Below are 21,350 nucleotides of genomic sequence, written 5' to 3'. Positions count from 1 at the left end.
GGCTATGCTGGGAAGTGCGTGGTGTGGGTCAGTCCGCTAAGGGCACCCATGCAGCACTATGTTTGAGCCCCACCAGTCCCACGAGACAGCCATCAAGCTGTGCTTGATGTCCACTTGTTCTGCATCACATGAAATGACACCTGTCATCCAATTTCTTTTCGAGCCAGGGACTCAGACTGGAGCGAGGACTTGCTCTTTGCAGGAAAGTCCTAACTTGGGTAGAGGGGCTCTTGGTCCATTGCTTTACCTTACAGAAAACAATTCCAGGAGGAGGTGGAACAGTGAAGCAAAATAGTTTTTATTGAAAGAAGTTTAGAGAGAGATGTAAAGGGGGAGAGAGATACATGTTCGACAACATGAGCTTCTCCAAAGTGGAGATTTTGGAGAAATCTCCTTATTCTTATCCAGAATAAGAAATCCTTATTCTGAGGGCTGGAGTGATAGCACAGCGGGTAGGGTGTTTGCCTTGCACGCGGCCGAGCCGGGTTTGATTCCCAGCATCCCATATGGTCCCCTGAGCAGCGCCAGGGCTAATTCCTGAGTGCAAAGCCAGGAGTAACCCCTGCGCATCACCGGGTGTGATCCAAAAAGCAAAAAAAAAAAAAAAAAAAAAAAAAAAAAAAAAAGAAATCCTTATTCTGGATTAAGTCCAGAATAGCTCTTGGGAGGTAATAAACACTTTTTCCAATATCGTCTTGGCCTGAAGTTCTCTAAAGGTTAATCTGGACATTGCCACCAGGAAAGCCTTGGACACTCAATGGTCCTTTCACATTCTCAGCATGACCTGCAGAGGGTCCTGGAGCTTCTCCTTTCCTGAGGTGTCCATCTTTCTCAGGGTGAGGCCTCAGCTTCTCCTCACCAAAGAGTTTATGATTTGCATCTCAAAGGGATTTGTTTTTAAAGCCTGAGGGCCACTTCAGGGATAGGCATTTTTTTAAAATGGTTTTGGGGGGCTACACCAGCAATGCTCAGGACTTATTCCTGGCACTGTGCTCAGGGACCATATGTAGTGCTGGGGATCAAATCTGGGTCGGCCTGTACTATTGCTGAACAGTAATAGTACGGCACCCTATCTGCTGCACTATTGTTCTAGCCCCTCTTCTTAAGCTCTTTTATTTCCCCAAAGCATATTGCCAGGGCCCCCCACTTATCTGCTTGCAACACTAATCTTACTTGGTAAAGAGGAGGTGGTTGAAACTGCAAAAAGACTAAATGTGCTTATTCGTGATGAATAGATCTCAAATTAAAACACTGGAATGTGTTTTCCCAGGAGAGAGCAGAAAGCAAGATTTGGAAATAGATGTAGAATCCCACTTCTAGGCCCATTTAAAAGATGGAGCAACATAATTTTGGCTAAATAGAAGAGTTTACTCCTGCACTCTATAATTTGAGTTTCTGTCCCCACTCAGCACATTGGTTTTAGGAAAAAAAAAATACATATATATATATAAAATTTTGTCACATAGTCTTTTCAATAACAAGGTTCAGAACAAAACTGCTATTTTCATTAGGTTAAAGGAGATGATGCAATCAGTGTGGACTATTTTGAATTTAAAATTCAGGCACTGGTTCAGCTCAAGTTGTCAGTGTAGAGCAGGAAAAAGGGGATTTTGTTCTCTCCATGGTTTACCTCCCAGAGAGCTCAGGTGCCAGATGCTGAGAGTGAAGAACAGGGAAAATGGCAACGGTCAACAGGCACAGCAGCAGCAGCTTGCCCTGCTCTGGCCAAAGAAGTCCTTGAGTTCAGAAGGGGACACTGCGGAGGAGGCATCTCTCCAAGACACATGTCAACTGGTCAGCTCCTAACTGGAACTGATTCCTAGGCAGAAGGAAGTGAGGGGCTCCCTGCCTGCTCATTGGAAACCACCTCATCCCTGGGATTCTCTGGAGGCACAGTGCTCACCGGGAAGGAGAGAAGACACCCCACTGATCTGTGGCCCAGATAAGGAGCCGGTCTGGAAGGCGCCTCTGCTTGCTGAAGGCACACAGGTGCAGCAGTGTGTGTGGGTATCTGTGTCCCCACCACGCAGGGCTGTGCATGCCTTCATGTTCTGACCACGCAAGTGTCTCTGATCCTGTCTCTTCAGGAATCCATCCTTCTGGCTTGAGACCCAGTCCTTGTGTCTTCTTTTGAAGGGGCCTGAAGTCTTTAGTCCTTGCTACCCTAACCTTGCAGGGCAGAACGCTGGCCTCTCACACCACACATGGCTCGCAGCTTCTCGGAACTCTGCCTAGGCACCAGGATTCTCTGAATGTCCCTGAGGGACATTCAGGGCCACCCAAGGTTCCAAAGTCACTTTCTAGGGCTGAACAAGGATGCTCTCTCGGTACACGCAGGCCAGTACCTTGATTCCCAGACACTGTTCTGGGCTCAGAGAATTTGAGCTGCCTGAAGGGCCAGGGCCACACAGCTCCCAGGAGGCAGACAGAGCAGCACAGTGATGCTGCTTTTTATTATTTCAAAAAAATAATGAAAAGAAAGGGCCTCTCACTGCTTGCTGCAAAATCTTCAGCCTTTTACATGCAGCCTATTGGCCAAGTGAGGGAGGAACTACAGCTTGGGGCCACTTGGAGCTGCCAGTCGTTAAGAGGCAAATGCAGAAACCACAGCCCTCATGTCTGTGTCCTCTGTTCCGTGTTAGATATTAGCTCTTCTTCAGTAGCTGTTCCGCTGTTATTACTGCTTGTTTGTTTTTCAGGAAGGATATGTGTGATCCAGTAAGTAAAGAAAGCTGAGATGACTCTGGCATGGTCTAGAAAGCAAAAAACAGAAATGTAAACAATAAGCATGCCTTATTACTTCCTATGCACTAGCCACTGGACAGTGAGTTCTAAAATAATCTAATAAAATGCAACTTTGTACACGAATTAAGTTGGTAGTAGGATGCCCGCTTGTGAGTCGTATGTTAGGTAACAAACAGGGGAAATGAATCCTTTCTGAAGCTGTAGTTACCCAGTGTGGACCCTACAGATCACAACTTGTTTTAGACCTCAACCAGGGTCAATACCTGTTCAAATACAGTACTGCAAATTCAGACTCTGAGAAGGGAAATCAGATGCCACCAGGGAACTAGATGGGAGGCAGAGTGACAAGCACGCAGGCGGAACTCTCAGTGAGACTGTGGAAGGAGACCACGGAGCACTCGGCTTTCCAGAACGTCACACTGGTCCAGGCGCAGCCCCTGGCTCTGCTCTCGCCTATCTGTGCTGCACTGCTTCAGGGCTCAGTTGGGGGGAGCAGGGTCACCCTCACCCAGGCCCAGGGCCACAGCTCCAACCTGGGCCTGTGCCGAGGCAGGCCCACTGTTCTCAGGGCAAAGGCAGCTGGGCTAGGTCCACGGGGAGGAGGAGGCTGCATGGCTGCGGCTCAAGATCACACCCCAAACAAATGGGCCCACGGCCACTTCACAGACCCCGCTTGGTCTGCTACAGGGCAATCACACATGATGCTCCCAGGGCCCACCAGCAACTGCCCCAGGGCTCAGAGCCCACCCCCAGCCGCCCCAGGCCCAGGGCCCACCTGAGTTGCCCCTGCCTGGGCATGTCTTTCTGTGAGGGAGCACCAGCTCCTGCCAATAGCATGCAGGAGGGCGTTGTGCGTGTGTGTGTGTGGGGGGGGGGGGCAGAAGTGCCCACACCAGCGCCACCAGGTTTTCCTGATGAAGCCAATGGGGGCAGCTGTAACCTAAGCTGAGGCCCATGAGGGCTGCTCAATTAGACTTGTCCTGACTCTGTGAATTCACAAGCACCAAACAGGAGGAAACGGGACTGTATCCGACTCCAAGGAAACACCTAGAAATGATAAAGAATCATGCTGAGGCAGAGTGGCAGGACTCATCCAGATAAAATCCTCCATTTCTACTCAGAACCTGGACGTTCTCATGCTGACCCGCAGTGACTAGACAGAGCCTTCCACCAAGGGAGACACAGTTTTATGAAAAACATTTCAAATGCTAATAGCTGGGCTGCACCAGACATGAGCAATATTGGAAACAAAGCTCCTCAGTCATAAAATGTGATTTTACATAACAACCTGCCTTCAGAACCCCAGATGCACATCCAACACACACTCCCCGGAGAGCGGCTTCAAAGGCGCTTCTAGAGAAGGCGCTGCACAGAGGCCGGCTGCAGCGCTCGGCCTGAGGGAAGCCTTCTGCCCAGGCCAGCTCGGGAGGCTCTGGAAGCAGGACCTGCGAGGGCACAAACATCAACGCCTGAAGAGCTGCCTGCTTCTGTGTGTGGAGGGGCTAACACCCGCAGTGCTCAGGGGCTAGGGCAGCAGACTGCTGGGGTCACTCTCTGGGAAGTCAGAGGGACCTGGGTCCTGGGGCCCGAGCCCGAATTCCAGCAGGTGAGGCCTGGAGGCATTTGCCAGCCTGAAGTTTCCATTTTAAATGACTTATTCTCGAATAACTTCATATTAATTTAACTGAACACAACTGAAACTTTGCAGTCTGAGATAAAGCTCTTGTGAAAATATAAAAAGAAAAACAAGTAGCTTGAGAACCCACAAAAATACAGAAATAGCAACACGGGTTGGCAGAGAGACTGAGGCTTGGTGAGTGCTCAGCACCCAGCAGGGCAGGAGCTGCCCTGGCTGCAGGTCCCACAGCACAGGGAGCCCAGGGACGCCCCGGCTGCCTCTCTGGGAAGGGGAGCTCCAGCGACAGGTCGTCTGTCTGCAGCCTGACTGGAACTCTGGAACCATGGGCCTGGCATGAGGCTGTGGAAGCAGAAGACGGGCAGTGAGGCAGCTGCTCCCGGCACCCCAACCACAAAGGCCTCCACTATGACAGAGTCACTGTGGCCCCATTATGTGCATGCCCAGATGGCTGAACTTGTAATTTCCATCCTCGCTCACTCGCTCACCATCGGTCTGACTTCTGCTTCATGCGGCGGCTACTGGGAGGAAAGCCTGCCTGGCCCTTGTGGGCCATTTCCTCAGTGTGACCCAAGAACTGCTTCTGCTCACTCATCTGACAGAAAACGAGCAGGTCGCTGTTCTGGGCCAGACATGGGGTCGTGAGCTCAAGTATGTGGCTGCCACAGCTCTTCCAAACACTCTGCTTTCTGTACTTAAGGGTTGAAAGATATCTGAGGCATAATATTCCCACCACTGCCCCCTTCAAGCTGACAGGAAGGCCCGCCCACAGCCTACAGGGTGCACAGCATGGCACCCTGTAAGGGCACCCAAGGAAGCAAAGAACCAACTGTGAATCTACCTCTCCGTAGAGCAGGGCTTCTCGAAGCTCACCCACTGTGGAGGACCGAGCTTGTCAACTTGCCAACAGTTGGCCAACAAGAACAGATGCGGTTTTTCTGCATTTGCACAAGCTCAGGAGGAAGGGCTCCAGCCTGGTGGCTGTGTATACATGTCAGAAGACCATGCATTTGCAAACACCACACGTGACACTCTCACGCACACAGGGAAGTGCCATCCACAGCCATGCAGCAGCAGCTGCCCTCCGGGCTCCTGAGAAACCAGCCTACAGCTTTGTGCACAGCACTGGGAACACCTGGGAACTGCATACCTGGAGGCATCAGGCAGTGCTCCGGGAACACTTCCAGGGCATGCTTCAATCTCAGAGTGTCTTCCAAAAATAACAGTGTTTTCATGTGATCCAGAATGAGGATGTCCGAGCAGGGCAGACCATGGGTTTCAAGGTGCTTGAGAAGTTGCTCAGCCGATTCCATTGAAACAGACAACTCCGGATCCTCGGTGGCACCTGAACAGAGAATGCCATTCAGGGAGACTGCGCGCTTCACACCGACGCCACCTCACACATGCATGAGCAGACGCCACCTCACTCTCGGACACTTGAGTAACACATACACAGGTGTCCAGACACACCTCACACATGGAGGCCTCCCTTTACCTCCCAGTCCTGACTGCTAAGCCCCTACACTGTGGGAATGGAAATGTGGGACATCTGGCCAATGACACTCTCCTCTAGAGTGGGTGTCCTGCCTTGCCAGGCAGAGAGAGGTATGGTTAGTTAGATGGAGGGTGGCTATTATCTGCCCTTGCTCCACACAGGAGGGAATTTGCTGCCTAGGGTCTGATTTTCTAGATGATTCTGTGATAGGAACTGACATGTAAGGAACACTGCTTCAGAGTCTGGGTTAGCCAAGCCTTCCTGTCAGAGCCACCTGGACATGATAAGGAAAGGGTAGCCATCTCCTAGTGCTAACCAGTTTATTAATGGTTCTTTCAGGCCAGGGACTAGAGTGATAGCACAGTGGGTAGGGCGTTTGCCTTGCATGTGGCCGACCCAGGTTCGATTCCTCCGCCCCTCTCAGAGAGCCTGGCAAGCTACCGGGAGTATCCTGCCCGCACGGCAGAGCTTGGCAAGCTACCCACGGCATATTTGATATGCCAAAAACAGTAACAAGAAGTCTCACAATGGAGATGTTACTGGTGCTCACTTGAGCAAATCGATGAACAATGGTATGACAGTGCTACAGTGCTTTCAGGCCATCATTGTTAAATCTGCTCCTCATTTCCCAATTAATACACAGCCCCCATTTCTCAACCTAGTTCATAGGAACAGCTGAATGTCGGCTGGAATCTACACCCACTACGAAAGCCACCAAGGCAGGAGTTTGCCTGGTTCTGGTTTGGGGGGTGGGGGGTCACACACATTAGCTTCCTTCTTCCTCATCCTCAGCTCAGTTTATGTAAAGTTCAACACAAGGAAGCAATCAACACCCTGAGAACAAATCTCCTTTCACTTCTCAGCTCCTGCAAAAATGCAGTCACTCCAAGACAACTTCGAAGAAATCTTAAATCACAAGTCACTCTTTAGGGAAGAGTAAAGTCAAGCAGCCCCAGAGGAGAGACAGCTCTGCTCTCACTCCTCTCTTCACTGAGGCAACGTGAACTCATCCCAGTTTCTGAGCGGGACGCTGGGCGGAGGACGTGCGGGCTCCACATCCTGGAGCTACACTGAGAGGGAGTCAGTACAGCTCCAGGGACCCTCTTAGACTTCTGGGGAAGGAATTTAAATGCCTTAATGTTGCCTTCAGAACAATTTATTATTTTGGATACTTAATATTATCCTCGGAGGGGATGGGCTCTAGCTTCCCTCCCTGCTCCGAGCAGAGCTCCCGGCAGCTGACGATCACTGGAACCTAGCCACAGCCATGCTCAAGGCCCCTCTCCACACGTTCGGACAAGCCTCACACATGAAGGTACCGGCAGAGGAACCTAGGTGTGTGGGGTCCCATCAACGGCCAACATCTAGAGACTTAAAAGCAAGCTCCTAGAAGATAGGTATCTTATAACCTACTTCTCCCTCTGGGAGAAACTAGCAAGCTACTGAGTTTCCTGCCCACATAGGAGAGCCTTGTTGGGAAGGCAGAGTGGAGAGAGGCTTCTAAAATCTCAGGGATAGGACGAATGGAGAAGTTACTGAGCCCGCTCGAGAAATCGACGATCAACGGGATTTCGTGATTCATGACTTAATATTATCACACAGTCACTATATTTTACTTTTTTTAATCTTTGAGTCATAACCAGTGGTGCTCAGGGCTTACTCCTCTCTGTGCTCTGGGATCACTCCTGGAGTTCTCAGGGGACCATATGTAGGAATCACACCTGGGTCAGCCGTGTGCAAGGCAAGCACCTCACCCGCCGTGCTACGTCTCTAGCCCCAAGACATTTATATTTTGAACATGTAACTATTTTGCTGTATTTTCTTATTTTTCCAAAGAAGTGGATACCATTATTGGGGAAAAAAAAAAACAGGAAAAAACATACCATCATAAAAGTAAAGTTCTTGTGTTGACTTCAAGAATGTTAGGATGTCGTCTACCCTTTTATCAGTCCTGCTGCCTCCTTCCTCAGGGGCGTCAGGGTCTACTTCTGGCTCCGGGGCTGCCCCCGGCTCCTGGGCCTCTGGGCCCGCTTCCAGCTGCAGGTCTGGCCTCGCCTCTTCATCCTCATCCCCTGGCTCACTGCTTCCCTCTTCAGGCTGGTACAGGAAGTTCATGCCAGAACTCTTTCTAAGTAAGCCTGCGGCTTTCTTCCTTTTAATTTGCTGTTTCTTTTTCAGTTTCCTTTTCTTGTTTTTGCTCAGGGCCGGGCCCTCTGTGTGGCATGGCTGCAGTGTTTTCCATGAAAGACCTTCTTGCTGTTTCTCCAATTCTGCTTTTTCTGCAGGAATGTCACTGAGGTTTCTATATGTTTTCTTTGACTTACGCTTTCTAATTCTTCTTCTCTTTGGTTGATCATGAAGCTCCTCATCTATAAAACAAAAACCAAATACAAAAGTATTCTGTGTAATGGAATAATAAAGCCACTTTGCTAAATAAATTTCCGCTAGGATATTACAGTCTTATTGAAAAAAGAATTTAAAATATTTAAAATAAAATAATTAAAATTAATAATTTAATGTAAAAGTTTAATAATTAAAATAAGATAAAATAATTAAAATAAAACAATTTTAAATATTTAGCTCAACTTATTTTTTTTGGCATATCAAATACACCACGATATGCCATATATTCGATATGCCGAAAACAGTAACAAGTCTCACAGTGGAGACATTACTGGAGCCCGCTAGAGCAAATCGATGAGCAACAGGATAACAGTGATACAGTGATACCTCAACTTATGCCACCAGGATCCTGGGACTTGATTTAACTGGCACAATGTGTTTGTTTCAAAAAGTCAAGAAGGAATATAACACATTCACTTGTCAGTCACCATACATGATAGCTCTCAAGGTTGGGAGAATTCTTACACTGTTACCATTTCACTGCCAAAAAATTCCCTTGCTATGATTAAGGGGAAAAAAATTAATTCCTTTTTTTTTTTTAAATCTTACTTTAGTATTCTTTAACATGTTATGTTTTGAGAAAAATAAATGAGGCTAAGACCATGAGCATCAGCAACAGGTAATGGAAAGTGAGGGGCAAGTGGCTACAAATGAACGAACTGGTCATGGCTCATGGACCAGCAGGACACGGGCCCTCAGGGAGAAGGGACAGGCTGGTAGTTCTGCCTCTACCCACCAGGTCTCCGCTGTACCACGTACCCACACAGACACTGAGCACTGTGCATGGAGCTCCTGCTCCCACATGGACACAGAGCCACTGCACGTATGCACAGAGCTCCTGCTCCCATGTGGACACGGAGCCCACTGGCCCTAGCTCTGCTGAGGAGACATGGCATGTGCAGGTGGCTTCAGCTTCAAAAGTGCTTGCTTCAAGGGACTTCTTGCTGGGATGCCCTGATTTTCATGAAATTAAAGATGGCTGAGCTGCGTGAGAAAGGGGAGGCATCAGAAAAGGGTGTTTCCACACCAAATGAACACTGTGGCAGCATTTTTCTACACAGACACCACACTGCAGCTGATGCTAGGGCAGTGGTCTCAGTTCAGCTGGAGAGCCAAGAAGGAAAGGAAAAAATGCTGTGATTTATTTTCCCATCAGACACCAAAGATTTGAAGCATAAGTCAAACCAGCAGCAGCACGTTCCTGATCTGCAGATCCTGAAGGAGAGAGGGCAGTGTAGACTGGAGGGGACTTACAAGGTTAGGTGTACCCTGGGGAGGGGGGCAGGGGCCTGTGGCAGAGACGGAAAGCAGTGTGCTCAGGTGGGCAGGAGGGAGCTCGTGCTCTGGTTCTGACACTGTAGGCGCTACCTCTTAGAGAAGGTCCCATGCTACAGTGTGGTTTGCAGCACGGGCCACTTGTCTGGCTTTCTTCCTACAACTACCTCCACCGCTTCCCCCTGAATGCTACACCTCACCACATGCCCAGCTTGAGAGGAACGTGAGTTCTGCGGCTATTAAGTGTACAGTGAAATTTCTTCACCAAGATCATTGCTCATAAGAATGTCACTAAATAACACCCACGAATAGTGAAGATAAGCACCAAGAGGATTGCTCAACGGCTTGGAAGCCGTCCTCACAGGCTGGGGGAAAGCCAGAGAAGGGGACACCAAGTAAAGGGTGCTTGGAGGGCCCGCTCGGGATGGGAGATACGTTCTGAAAATAGACTATAGACCAAACACGATGGCCACTCAATACCTCTACTGCAAACCATAACACCCAAAATGAGAGAGAGAGAGCAAAAGGGTATGCCCTGCCACAGAAGCGGGGCGGGGTGGGGGAGATGAGGTGGGGTCGGGGGAGGGATGCTGGGACCATTGGTGGTGGAGAATGGGCACTGGTGGAGGGATGGGCACTTGAGCATTGTATGACAGAAACGTAACCACGAAAGTTTGTAAGTCTGTAACTGCACCTCACAGGAATCCATTACAAAAAAATAAATAAAATAAATAAATTAAAAAAAAGATGAACAATAAAAATAAAATGTTTAAAGTGAAAAAAAAGTCACTAAAATTTTCAATTAAACTATTTATCTAAAGTTATATCCCAAAGAAGGCAACAGGCTTGAAAGATGAATGTCATTCCTCCATTTCCCATATGTGCGTTTAGGCTTTCTAACTCTTTAATGAGAAAACCCAATCAATGTCCTAGAAAAATGTTTTTTTGATACTCAAACTAAGTAAGGCTCACTGTACACAGTTTCCTAGTTTACACTACTAAAAACATTTAGAGAATACATTTTCTGGTAACTGGAGTTTTTCTGAGAGAGGCTTTAAAACAATGAACTTCAGGGGAACAAGACTGTGTTTCCTGGTAAATGCGAAGCCCAGGCCCTCTGCTCACCTCCATTCCTACAGCCAGCCAGCATCAAAAGTAAGATCAAGAGGAAATTTTCCACAACAGATGCTAAACAGATTATTGCCATGACCACAAAATCAACACAGAATGGCAGGAACTTTGAAAAATATTGGAAGATACAGAAAAAGCAAAGTTCTGCAAAGTTCTGCAGGGTGAAACGTACTGCAGCCGCTGGCCTGGCTCCTCTGGGCTCCCGGCGCCCACGCCGTGGCTCTACCACGGTTCAGACCCGGCTGTTTTCCAGCACGTGAGCTACTCAGGCTGCAGAGCCCACAGTGCCCGGGACTGCCCGTCAGCAATGCCTCCTCCCAGCAGCCACCCAGGACCACTTACCTGCTTCGGCTTCGGCCTCAGTGCTGGAGGAGCTCGGGGAGGCTGTGTCCCAGGGCAGCCCCGGCCACACCGGGAGGAGGCCGTCAGGGGGAAGGCTCACTGTGTACAGGCGCCGCTCAGGAGCGGGGGCTGTGCCGCCACCTGCAGAGGGACACAAGGCACAGGAGGCGTGGCCGATCCCTGGGGATGAAACCTGGCATCTCACACCTCCAACCTCCCAGTCAAACTGACTGAAGGCGTGGAATCAGCTAACAAACAAACAAACACCGTCAAAAAACAAAAGCCAAACCAAACCTCCCCTCTGTAATACTGATGTCAAAATGCCAAGGTTTCCCCTAGAAGACTGCGCCAGCTACACACCCAGCCAGAGAGATGAATTGGTTTCTGATGATCCAAATGCTGTTAGTTTTTATGGAAACTTGTGGGAGTTACAGCATGACATAAAAGCACGGAATTCAGGAGGCAGAGCTCGAGGGCTTGGGTGACATGCCCTCATCACAGCACCTGCTCCTCGGCTCTCAGGCTGCACAGTGTTCGGGGGCGTCGGGGCGAGGTCCATGCGGGCATTCCACACGGGTGTGTCCCCGGCACTGTTACATCAGCACAACCTAGACCCACACCCCGTTCTGACTGCTGGCTAATACCTCACGGACTTGTCCCCTGGTGCTGCTCTGGGGAATACTGTCACTCTGGCCTTTTCGTCTCACCGGATTCATCCTACGCTCCTGCCTGGACCCCCAGAGTCTCTGCTGGGGAGCCACTGTTTGGCCCTGCAGCGGGTGGCTTTTTGGTCACACACTGAGGCTGTGCTCAGTTCTGGCCTCCTGCTCCCCATCGCCAGCAAGACTCTCTCTGGACCCCATCTGCCCTGAGACCATCATCTCTTTCATCGCCCCAGGGAACATCCTGACAACAGACTGTTCCTTTCCCCGCCTTTTCCTCCTCTTGGTGAGTCCGGTAGTGAACACTCCACACCGCCTCTTGCTGCTTGTATTGACACAGCTGGGTGCTAGCCCTGGGGACGCGTGGAGCACCTCCTGGAGGGACGAGCATGTGCGACCCGACACAGATGCAGACATCTCTGAGGTTCTCCAGCATGACTGAGCTGAGGCAAGGTTGCGGCATCTCCTGCACAGGACACGCCCAGGAAGCGCTGATGCAGAAGCCAGTGTGGGGTGTGCACCCCAGAGTGTGTCTTCACTCGTCACCCTTCCCAAGACGTGCAGAACTGCCCTTCTGCAGTGGGCCTGGGGCCGACGAAGCTGGGACAGGAGGAACAGGCTACACTGTGCTGCTCCCATGTCCAGCACCGCATGTCCACTTACAGTGACTTACAGTGTCACTTTCTGTGGAAGTGGCTGCTCTCCATGCCACTTCTCTGAGCTCCGACTATGTTCACCTGCGGTTTCCCTTTCCCCTTTCCCTGGCTGCTGCAGCGACTGTGCATGTGGCTGCAGAGTGGCACACTGTGGCTGGCCCTCAAGAACGGTGCCCATGCTCCCTACACTGGAGCCCCCCAGACGATGCCTGTGCCCCTTGCCCTGCCGCCCATGGGTGATGTCTGTGCCCCTCACTTCCTGGAGAAGGATGAGGGCTGCAGAGAGGCCACATCACAGCCCCCTGACTCCCTGGTACTGCTCCCTATCCCAGCAGGCCTTGTCTTCCCGCTGCTCCCAGGGTGGATGCGTGTCTGGGGACTGGGGGAAAGGCTTCCCAGGGCTCACTCTGCAGGAGGTCCAGCCCCAGGAGGATCTCTCCAAAGTGCAGGCGCCTGTGTGCTCTGGCAACTTGGCCCGGGCCCAGCTGCCCCACCTCTGAGGTGATGGAGGACAAAGCCCACTGCGAGGACCACCGCCTGAGTGCAGCTGAGCAGGCGGGGTGTCCAGAGCTGCAGGCCGAATGCAGTGTCACCGGGTCCCCACTGACCTCCTGAGGTGGGCTGTGCTGACAGAGGGCCCAGCAGCATGCACAGGCCAGTCCAGTCTGGGACGGAAGGGAGGCTACATGGACTCCAGTGTGTCTCTCCCGTAACTGGGCCGTGGGCAAAACCCACTGCCCTCCAGGGATGACAACATCCCCTCCCAGATCTGCAACCGCAGCCCAGCACCTTGCTAAGGTCACAGGAGGCAGGTGCTGACATGCTTGAGCTTGTATGCTTGCGGGTACTCCCTCCACCCTGACTCAATCAGGGGTGCTCCTCCACCCTGACTCACTCAGAGGTGCTCCCTCTACCCTGACTCACTCAGAAGTGCTCCCTCCACTCGGACTCACTCAGGGGTGCTCCTCTACCCTCTCAGTTCCAGGGCTGAGGTGGTTCTTTTCCAGGGTCCCCTACTCTGTACTGAATGTGTCTGTGCTGGGTCTTCAAACCTGGACAAGGTCAAAGTAGACCATGTCCCCCATGTCCCTGCCGCCAGCGCCTGCTACTTATTAGGACTCTGTTAAAAACATGCCCTGGACTCAGGCAGTGGGCATAGGGGGCAAAGGAACAGCAGCTTGCCCTGCCTGCCCCGGGACCACCCTCAGCTGCTCCTGGGTGCTGGCTTCCTTCTCTGTCCTGGGGACGGTTGCAGCAGTGATCCAACCAACTGAACAAAACCACTTCTCAGTTTTCCAATCTGGCATCTTATAAAAAGAACTACCCCCACAGCCAACCTCAGAAATGTCAGTGATGGGACCAGGGGAATGGCGGCCAGGGCTGGAGCACAGGCCCAGGGGCCAGTCCCTGGTACCAAGGGCCTGAGCACTGAAGCAGACCACCCAGACTCCCAGAAGAAAGAAAACTAAGAGTAAGCGCCAAGGGAATGAGCACAGCACCTCACAGGCCCTCACGAGTTGCCACAGAAATGAGTTCCGGAAGCTTCCCTGAGATGGTTAACTCTGCCTATGCTGCAACCAAGTACTCCAGTACTCCCAGCTGCACGTCCTTGGGGGCTGGACATCCACACCAGACACCTGCAATCTCAGTTGACAGGATGGGCCCGGGGCAGGATGCCAGAGCACCTAGAGGGTAGGAATGTGAAGTCCCTGCTCTGCTGCCGTTGGTTTTGAGGCCATGCTCAGAGGGGCTCGGGATCTGCCCCCGGTGGTGCTCTGGGAGCTATATGCAGTGCTGGGAGTTGGACCTAGATCTCCCATGTGCAAAGCATGCGCCAGTCCGTGGAGTTCTGCCTAAAAATCTTCCCATAAGGATTTACTTATTTACTTATTTATTTACTTTTGCTTTTTGAGTCACACCTGGCGATACAGGGGTTACTCCTGGCTCTGCACTTAGGAATTATTCCTGGCCACACTCAGGGATGCTGAGAGTCGAACCCGGGTTGGCCGTGTGCAAGGCAAACGCTCTACTTTCTGTACTATCACTCAGCCCTCCCATAAGGTTTTAATCCCTATGAGCAGTTTACAGTCCACACTAAAACGGAAGCAAAGATTCAGTGACTACCCCTTCCCCCCACACCTCTGATATCCCCCGGAACAGCCAGGTGGACGCATTTGACATGATGTGTCCATGCGGAAAAAATGTGGATATGAGAGTCCCAGGCCCCTGCTCAGGCTTTCAGCCCTGATTGGTTCAATTTCAGCATCAGGAAAACAAACACACTTGTAGAGCTAATATAGCAGAAACAATATAAATATTCTGGAAATGTAGTTCTGTACTATAATATTGTTGTACTATATCTGAAAATATGTATTTCCATGTTTAAGACACCAATGAGCAATCCAAGACAAATGATTTATCTGTATTTTCATTCATTAGCAATATAAGTCCCAAAGAAAAGACAACTATATGGGCCATAGAGATCTTATAGCAGGTAGGGCACTTGCTTTACACATGGCCAATCTAGTTCAATCGTCAGCATCCCAAATGATCCCCTGAGCCCACCAGAAGTAATAGAGTCAGGAGTAAGCCCTGTGGCCCAAATCTGCCCCCCACCTCAAAAACCAGAACAAAACAAAAAGAAAACACAGATATCTAATTCTCAAAAGAATCAAATACATTAAACCTTTTTAATACAAAATTTTTAATTTAAAAAGTAAAACAGTAAAAAATTAATAGGTCAGACAACCAAATATTGTCAAGATAGCAAAAAATTCCCCTGATGTTTTGATTTAGTACAATTTGTCTCAATTGCTTTTTTTTTTTTTTTTTTTTGCTTTTTGCTTTTTGGGTCACACCCGGCGATGCACAGGGGTCACTCCTGGCTCATGCACTCAGGAATCACCCCTGGCGGTGCTCAGGGGACCATATGGGATGCTGGGATTCGAACCCGGGTCAGCCGAGTGCAAGGCAAACGCCCTACCGGCTGTGCTATCGCTCTAGCCCCCTCAATTGCTTTTTTTGTAGATATTCATAAGCTGATCCTAAAATACATATGAATTGCAAAGGACTCTAAAGAGTTAATACACTATTGAAAAAACAAAGCTACAGACTCAAAAGTCCTGATCTGAAAACTTGTTATGAAACTAGGACAATTGATTCAGCATGGTCCTGGCCTAATTTCAGACACACAGATCAATGGTGGAGAACTGGAGAACCATCCATCTGCATCCACACAATGTGAAAGGGAACTTCTTCCAGACATGGCATCAGGACGGCTGAGCGCCCTCCCAAAGGGAAGAACCTGCCCTGTCTCACGCAGGGTCAAACAACTCAAAAGGTCAATAATTCGGGGCTGGAGCGGTAGCACGGCAGGTAGGGTGTTTGCTTTGCATGCAGCCGACCCGAGTTCAATTCCCAGCATCCCATATGGTCCCCTGAGCACCACCAGGAGTAATTCCTGAGTGCAGAGCCAGGAATAATCCCTGTGCATCGCCAGGTGTGGCCCAAAAAGCAAAAAACAAAAACAAAAACAAACACAAAAACGGCAATTTCTTAAATGTGACCTCCCCCCCAATAATGGTAACAATAATAAAATAACAGAGATAGGCAATTAAGGGACTCTATTAAAAAAGTTAAAAGACAACCTACAGTATGGGAAATAATATTCACAAATTGTTCTCTGAAAAGTATCTGCAATTCAGGTAACAACCAATTACAACTCACCAACAAAAAGACAAACATCCATTTTAAAGAGAAGCAAACAGTTGAGCTATTTCTTTGAAAAAAATTCATGAACAGTTAATGCACAGGACAGGAAGGCCCATCAAACCCACCGTCTTGGTTCTGATGGACAGCACAGCTCCAGCCCTCTGGGGACGGCCAGCACGAGGTGGTGGGACCAGAGCTGCACCTGCCACAGGGTGCAGGGAGGCCAGCGTGGCCTCAGAGATCAGACAGACTCGGTCCCTGACACCCAGCACTCCACTGCTAGGTACAGATCGGTGAGGAGGCACATCCACATACACCTCTGGACCTGGGCACTCACGGCAGTGGGGTCTAAGTGCGCCTGTGTGGAAGAAGCCCTGATGCCCGGTAAGGAAGGGTGGACACACTGTAGGGTAGCACACCCAGAAGGCCACTCGGCACTGAAAGGAAGCATTGAACCCCAGAACCTGGATGAAGCTCAACACAGACGCTTTGTGAGAAAATCACAGAGTAGCTAAGGGAGCAGCTGGGGACTCAGAAAGTGGCTTCCTGGCTACGGGGGCTGGAGAGGGACGGCGTGCCAATGGGTCTAGATTCCTCTCTGACACGGGACTGGGAAGTCAGCTCCCTGCAGAAGACTTCCACCCGTGATACCACCCGGACCCCCAAGCACCGCTGGCCCGCTGCAGCCTTGCGCTTCCAGACAAGCACCACCAGGAGTGGCCCAGAAGCCCTGGACTCGGCTAGAGTCAGTGCTTTAAAAAGAATGTTTCCTCATGAAGAATGGTGATGGGAGCATAGCGCTGCCTACAATCAAAACCCTCCAAACGTGAGAGGACCTGGGTCTGTCACCCTCTTACCTGGCTGCTTGCAATCCAGGGATCCTCCAAGTGCAAGAACATCTGGGTCTGTCACCCTCTCACCTGCAGCACCCTCGTCTGCCTGAGGGGGGACGCTCTGGCAGGCTACGTTCTCAGGTGCGGCTTTCTCTGGAGGCCCCACGGAGGCAGGAGTCTTTAGGGCCTTCTTGCCTTGGTCACAGGAAGATTTCGCATACAGTCTCTTCAGTACTTTTTCAACAAACACTAGAGGCAATGGGTCGACAAAAACAAACAAACAAATAAATAAATAGATAGATAAATAAATAAATAGACAAACACAAGGACTGACTTGTGGTAGTCTTATTTCTATCACACCGGCTTCACGTAAAACCAACATTTCTCCACACTAACACAGGAAGCCAATGCCCCATAGAGACTGAAACCCCAAAGGGCACTCATCAGGGTGCCCAGAGGACTCCATCAGTGCCTCAACACTGTCCTCATCACTCCCGAGGACTGTCCCCACAGAAACCTGAGCTCGGCCTTGTGCAGGACAGCACACAGACAGGGCTGCACTCTCACAAGGTGCCTTTTAGAAAGAATTTCTCCCTGTTCTGATTAACTAGAACCCGATCTATATCACAAAGGCTTGTTTCTGATGGCATGAACTTGATGAGGCAGATGAAGGAATTATGTCACAGCAGGACGTTTGCAGAACCACGCTGGCAGAAGGCTCTGCTCCCTGATCAGACCATCAGACCATGGTGAGCACAAGGACCTTGTGTCCCCGACTCCATGGTGACCATAGGGGAACCACTGAAGGGAGTCCCAGACTGTGGACACCAACTTTCAAGAAGTTTCCTGCAGCACTGGGTGGGGCCAAAGCTCCGAGGACATGGGCCTTAGCTCCTGCCAAAGCAGACTCCAGAGGGGGTCCTCCAGAGAGCCCACTCTGCCTGCTGCCATACAGTACCTGCCCCCATTACCCCACACCACGCTTAGAGCTGGTGAAGAGGTGTGCCTGGTCATGCATGCACCTGTCACCCTCACTCCTGCACGCCAATCTTCACTATCAACTGTCCAACTGTCCAGAGACATGTGTCCAGATGCTCCTGGTATCTGTGGTCACTATAAACCACAGTTCCTGCAGGGAACCCTTGCTGAGTGAATTACTAGGAAAGACAATCTTAGTCTCTGAGCAACATCTTTTGTTTTCCCTGCAAGCAAAATATATTTTATCACTTTCGTTGTGTTGAAATGCTCCTTTTGACCTTGTGTGTATACGTATGCTAACCTATCCCAAATCTGTAGCACTGTCGTCCCATTGTTCATCGATTTGCTCGAGTGGGCACCAGTAACGTCTTCATTGTGAGACTTGCTATTACTGTTTTTGGCACATTGAATACACCACGGGTAGCTTGCTAGGCTCTGCTGTGCAGGCGGGATACTCTTGGTAGCTTGCCGGGCTCTCCAAGAGTGATGGAAGAACTGAACCTGGGTCGGCCGTGTGCAAAGCAAACGCCCTACCTGCTGTGCTATCGCTCCATCCCAAATCTAGGCCTAAAAAATTGTTTTGAGGTTGTCTCTTCTTCGCCTACTTTCCAAAATGCTAAAAAATAAACCAAAAGCAGGTGCTGTGGCCAGAAAGCACTTAATACCTCCTAGCCACAGGCTCTGAGTGATAGCACCGGCCAAGTACAATTGCTCCTTGTCAGAGCCAATGCCTCTACCCACCTAGTACTGACCCACTCCCTTCCCCCCTCCCCTCTCCTCACATACCCTCTGAGCATGCTTCATCACAAGTTCTAACCTGCATCTTGGGTCTGTCAAAAAAAGCAGTAAGAAAAATTTAAAAAGCAGGGAGGTCTGTTTAATGTCAACTAGGAAAAAAAAAAATGACCAGAGGAAAAACCAATATAATTACCATATGGACCAGGAAAACAGAACTGGGAAATGAGGAACAAGATTAAGGTCAGCATGGAGGAAAACATTCCATGGGAAATTAATGCAATGAAATAGCAAACAAAGAGACCGGTTTCCTTGCCAGGGAGAACTGAGTTATCTTGGTACAATGTTCAGAAGACTGTGGTTTAAACTTGCTATTTTAATATAAAGACACAGCTCAAATACACAGAAAAAAAATTTTTTTTCGGGCTATTCCTGCATGTGCTTTGCGCTTGAACCTGTGCTTCCTACATACTGGGCATGTGCTCAGTCCAGTGAATCCAAAGCAGGAAGTGTCCAGTACACTGTCCTCTCAGAGTGTGCCCTGAGGGAAAACTGCCAATATTCCCCTAAAGTGGAGCGGTCAGGTGCAGAGCCCGGTGGCAGTGTGAAGCTGTGTGCAGACGATCCCTGGTCTCGGTCACGGTGCCCAGGTGCCGGGGCGTGTGCAGACAGGCCCTGGTTTCTACCACGGGGTCTGTCACTGGGCATGTGTGTGTGCACAGATCTGGTCTCAGTCACAGTCCTCGATTCAGTCACGTGTGCATGCATGCGCACCGACAAGTTCTGATCTCTGTCATGCCACGTGTGCAAGGGTGTGTGCAAACAAGCCCGGGTCGCAGTCATGGTGCATGTGTGCATGGCTGTGCACACACCAGACAGGAGAAACTGCTGGTGCAATTTGTGCAATTCTGAGCTCGCCTCAAAGCCATCAGTTGATTTTTAGATGTGGCAGTTGGGGAGTGCCGAGGAAGAGGCTGCTCCGTTTTTAACAAAGGTGCTAATGGCAGTGGTAGCATTTCAAGGAATTATTTTTCGACTTGCCAAGATACTAGACCAGAAACCATGAGTTCAGAGATGACCGAGGGGAGCAGGATGGGGGGAGGGAGCACTCTGCCTGTGCCTCCTCCAGGGTCCACATCAGAGCGGCTGGGTGTGCAGCCCACTCAGACTTACACTGATGTGAAAATGGAAATGGCGCCTTTCCTTTCTACAATACTCCTTTCGGAACAAGGATGAAAGATTAAAAGTGAAAACCATGCGGTACAAAAGACCGAGTCTCACAGGCCGGTGAGAGACGCAGGGAAGTCTATCTTCCTCCAGAGTTCCTGCTCACCACAGCCCCTTGGTGAGCGCCATACACTCAAGGAAAGGCGAGGGGCTGGAGAGTGCAGCGAGGGAGGCGCCTACGTTTTGGACCCCCACTCAGTCCCTGGCACCACGTACGGTCCCGGAGCCCTGCCAGAAGTGATCCCTGAGCACAGAGCCAGCAGTGAGGTCTAAGCACCGGTGGGGGTGGCCTGACCAAAGTAAACAAAATGAAGATGAAAGCATGCCTTTCTCTACTAATCCACACACCCCGGAGCTTCCTAAGAGTGATGCCCACTCATTTCTGACCCTGCACCAAGGGTTTGGAGTCACTGTCACCAACCCCACAAAGCAGCGGTGTTAAGAGCACTGTGCCTCGGGAGCACAAGGGGAGCTGGAGAGGAGCAAGGCAGGGAGCACAGAGGGGAAATGAGAGGAACACAGAGGGAGCACGGTGGGGAGCATGGGGGGGAGCACAGCGGGGAGACGGAGGGGAGCATGGGGGGAGCACAGCGGGGAGCACGACAGGAGCAAGGCAGGGAGCACGAGGGGAGCAGGGCGGGGAGACGGAGGGGAGCACGGGGGAGCAGAGCGGAGAGCATGGCTGGGAGCACGGCAGGAGCACAGCTGGGAGCCCGCTGGGGAGCACGCCGGGAAGCACGGTGGGGAGCACGAAGGAAGCATGCGGGGAGCACGGGTTAACGGCGGATCCACAAAGTGGGCGTCGGCAGGAAGAGCAGAGCCCCGGGCTCGCGGGCGGGAGCACTTGGAGAGAAGCGTTCGGGACCGGTAAGAGCTCGGACCCAAGTTTCCGAATCAGAACCGCCCGCGTCCACGTAACGGACGGAAACGAGACCGCGAAAGGCGCGACGGCGAACGCCTCACGCTTCACGCAACAGAAAACAGCCCTCGAGCAGCGGTCTCGGCCGGAAGCGGAGCCGAGACCCCCGGCCTGCCTGCCTTGTCCCTGGCCCCCGGCCCTACCGTTCCGCCGCAGCGCCGCCATGCCGCCTCGCGACCCGCGACCTCCGACCCACGACCCCGGCCACCCGGCCGCCCGGCGCTTCCGGGTTTCGCTCTAGAGGTCCGCCCACAGAGCAGGGAGGGCCAATCCAAGCCCGGGGCCCCCAGGTATCCGACCAATCAGCGTCCTTCCCTTGGGGGCGTGGCCATGCGTCCTCCGCGCATGCTCAGGTGTTAGGTGCTGCGCGCCGGGACGCCGGGCCGGCTGGGAAGTCGCGAGGGTCTGCGCGGTCTGGAGAGTGGCCGGCGCCTTAGGAGGCGGCGTCCTGGGCGCCGGCAGCCCCGGCTCTGGCCAGTCCGTACCCCGCGCTGGCCACCGGGAGCCCCTGCTCTGGCATGTCCTGCTCTGGCGTGTCCCCCGGCCCCCGGGCTGCCCGGAGCCCCCGCGCTGGGCTGAGCGCAGGGGCGCGCAGAAGGGGC

The 21,350-nt window shown here is 51.4% G+C and overlaps 1 protein-coding gene across 1 annotated transcript; it reads right to left on the bottom strand.

Annotated features, from left to right (window-relative positions):
• Positions 1 to 281: 281 nt before the first annotated feature.
• ERICH1 (glutamate rich 1) lies at positions 282 to 20,996 on the bottom strand. The gene is made up of 6 exons (XM_055123657.1): positions 20,892 to 20,996; positions 16,914 to 17,138; positions 11,028 to 11,168; positions 7,760 to 8,245; positions 5,532 to 5,726; positions 282 to 2,753 (listed from the first exon to the last, which is right to left on the bottom strand). Exons 1-6 carry the CDS (start codon positions 20,911 to 20,913, stop codon positions 2,614 to 2,616), a joined length of 1,209 nt encoding a protein of 402 aa, XP_054979632.1. The 5' UTR covers positions 20,914 to 20,996; the 3' UTR covers positions 282 to 2,613.
• Positions 20,997 to 21,350: the final 354 nt, after the last annotated feature.

The sequence above is a fragment of the Sorex araneus genome, chromosome 1 (genome assembly GCF_027595985.1).
Source record: "Sorex araneus isolate mSorAra2 chromosome 1, mSorAra2.pri, whole genome shotgun sequence".
Taxonomy (NCBI): domain Eukaryota; kingdom Metazoa; phylum Chordata; class Mammalia; order Eulipotyphla; family Soricidae; genus Sorex; species Sorex araneus.
The sequence above is the reverse complement of the archived record's forward strand: the minus strand, read 5'-3'. Positions and strand labels throughout refer to the sequence as shown.

Bases quoted from the DNA above. Each gene is read 5' to 3' on its own strand.
- ERICH1 (XM_055123657.1), bottom strand. From the start codon at position 20,913: ATGGCGGCGCTGCGGCGGAACG. The intron at 8,246-11,027 runs GTAAGTGGTCCT...TTTGTTTTATAG, and splicing joins TGAGGCCGAAGCCGAAGCAG to ATGAGGAGCTTCATGATCAA. The intron at 2,754-5,531 runs GTATGCAGTTCC...TTTGCTTTCTAG, and splicing joins GCACTGCCTGATGCCTCCAG to ACCATGCCAGAGTCATCTCA.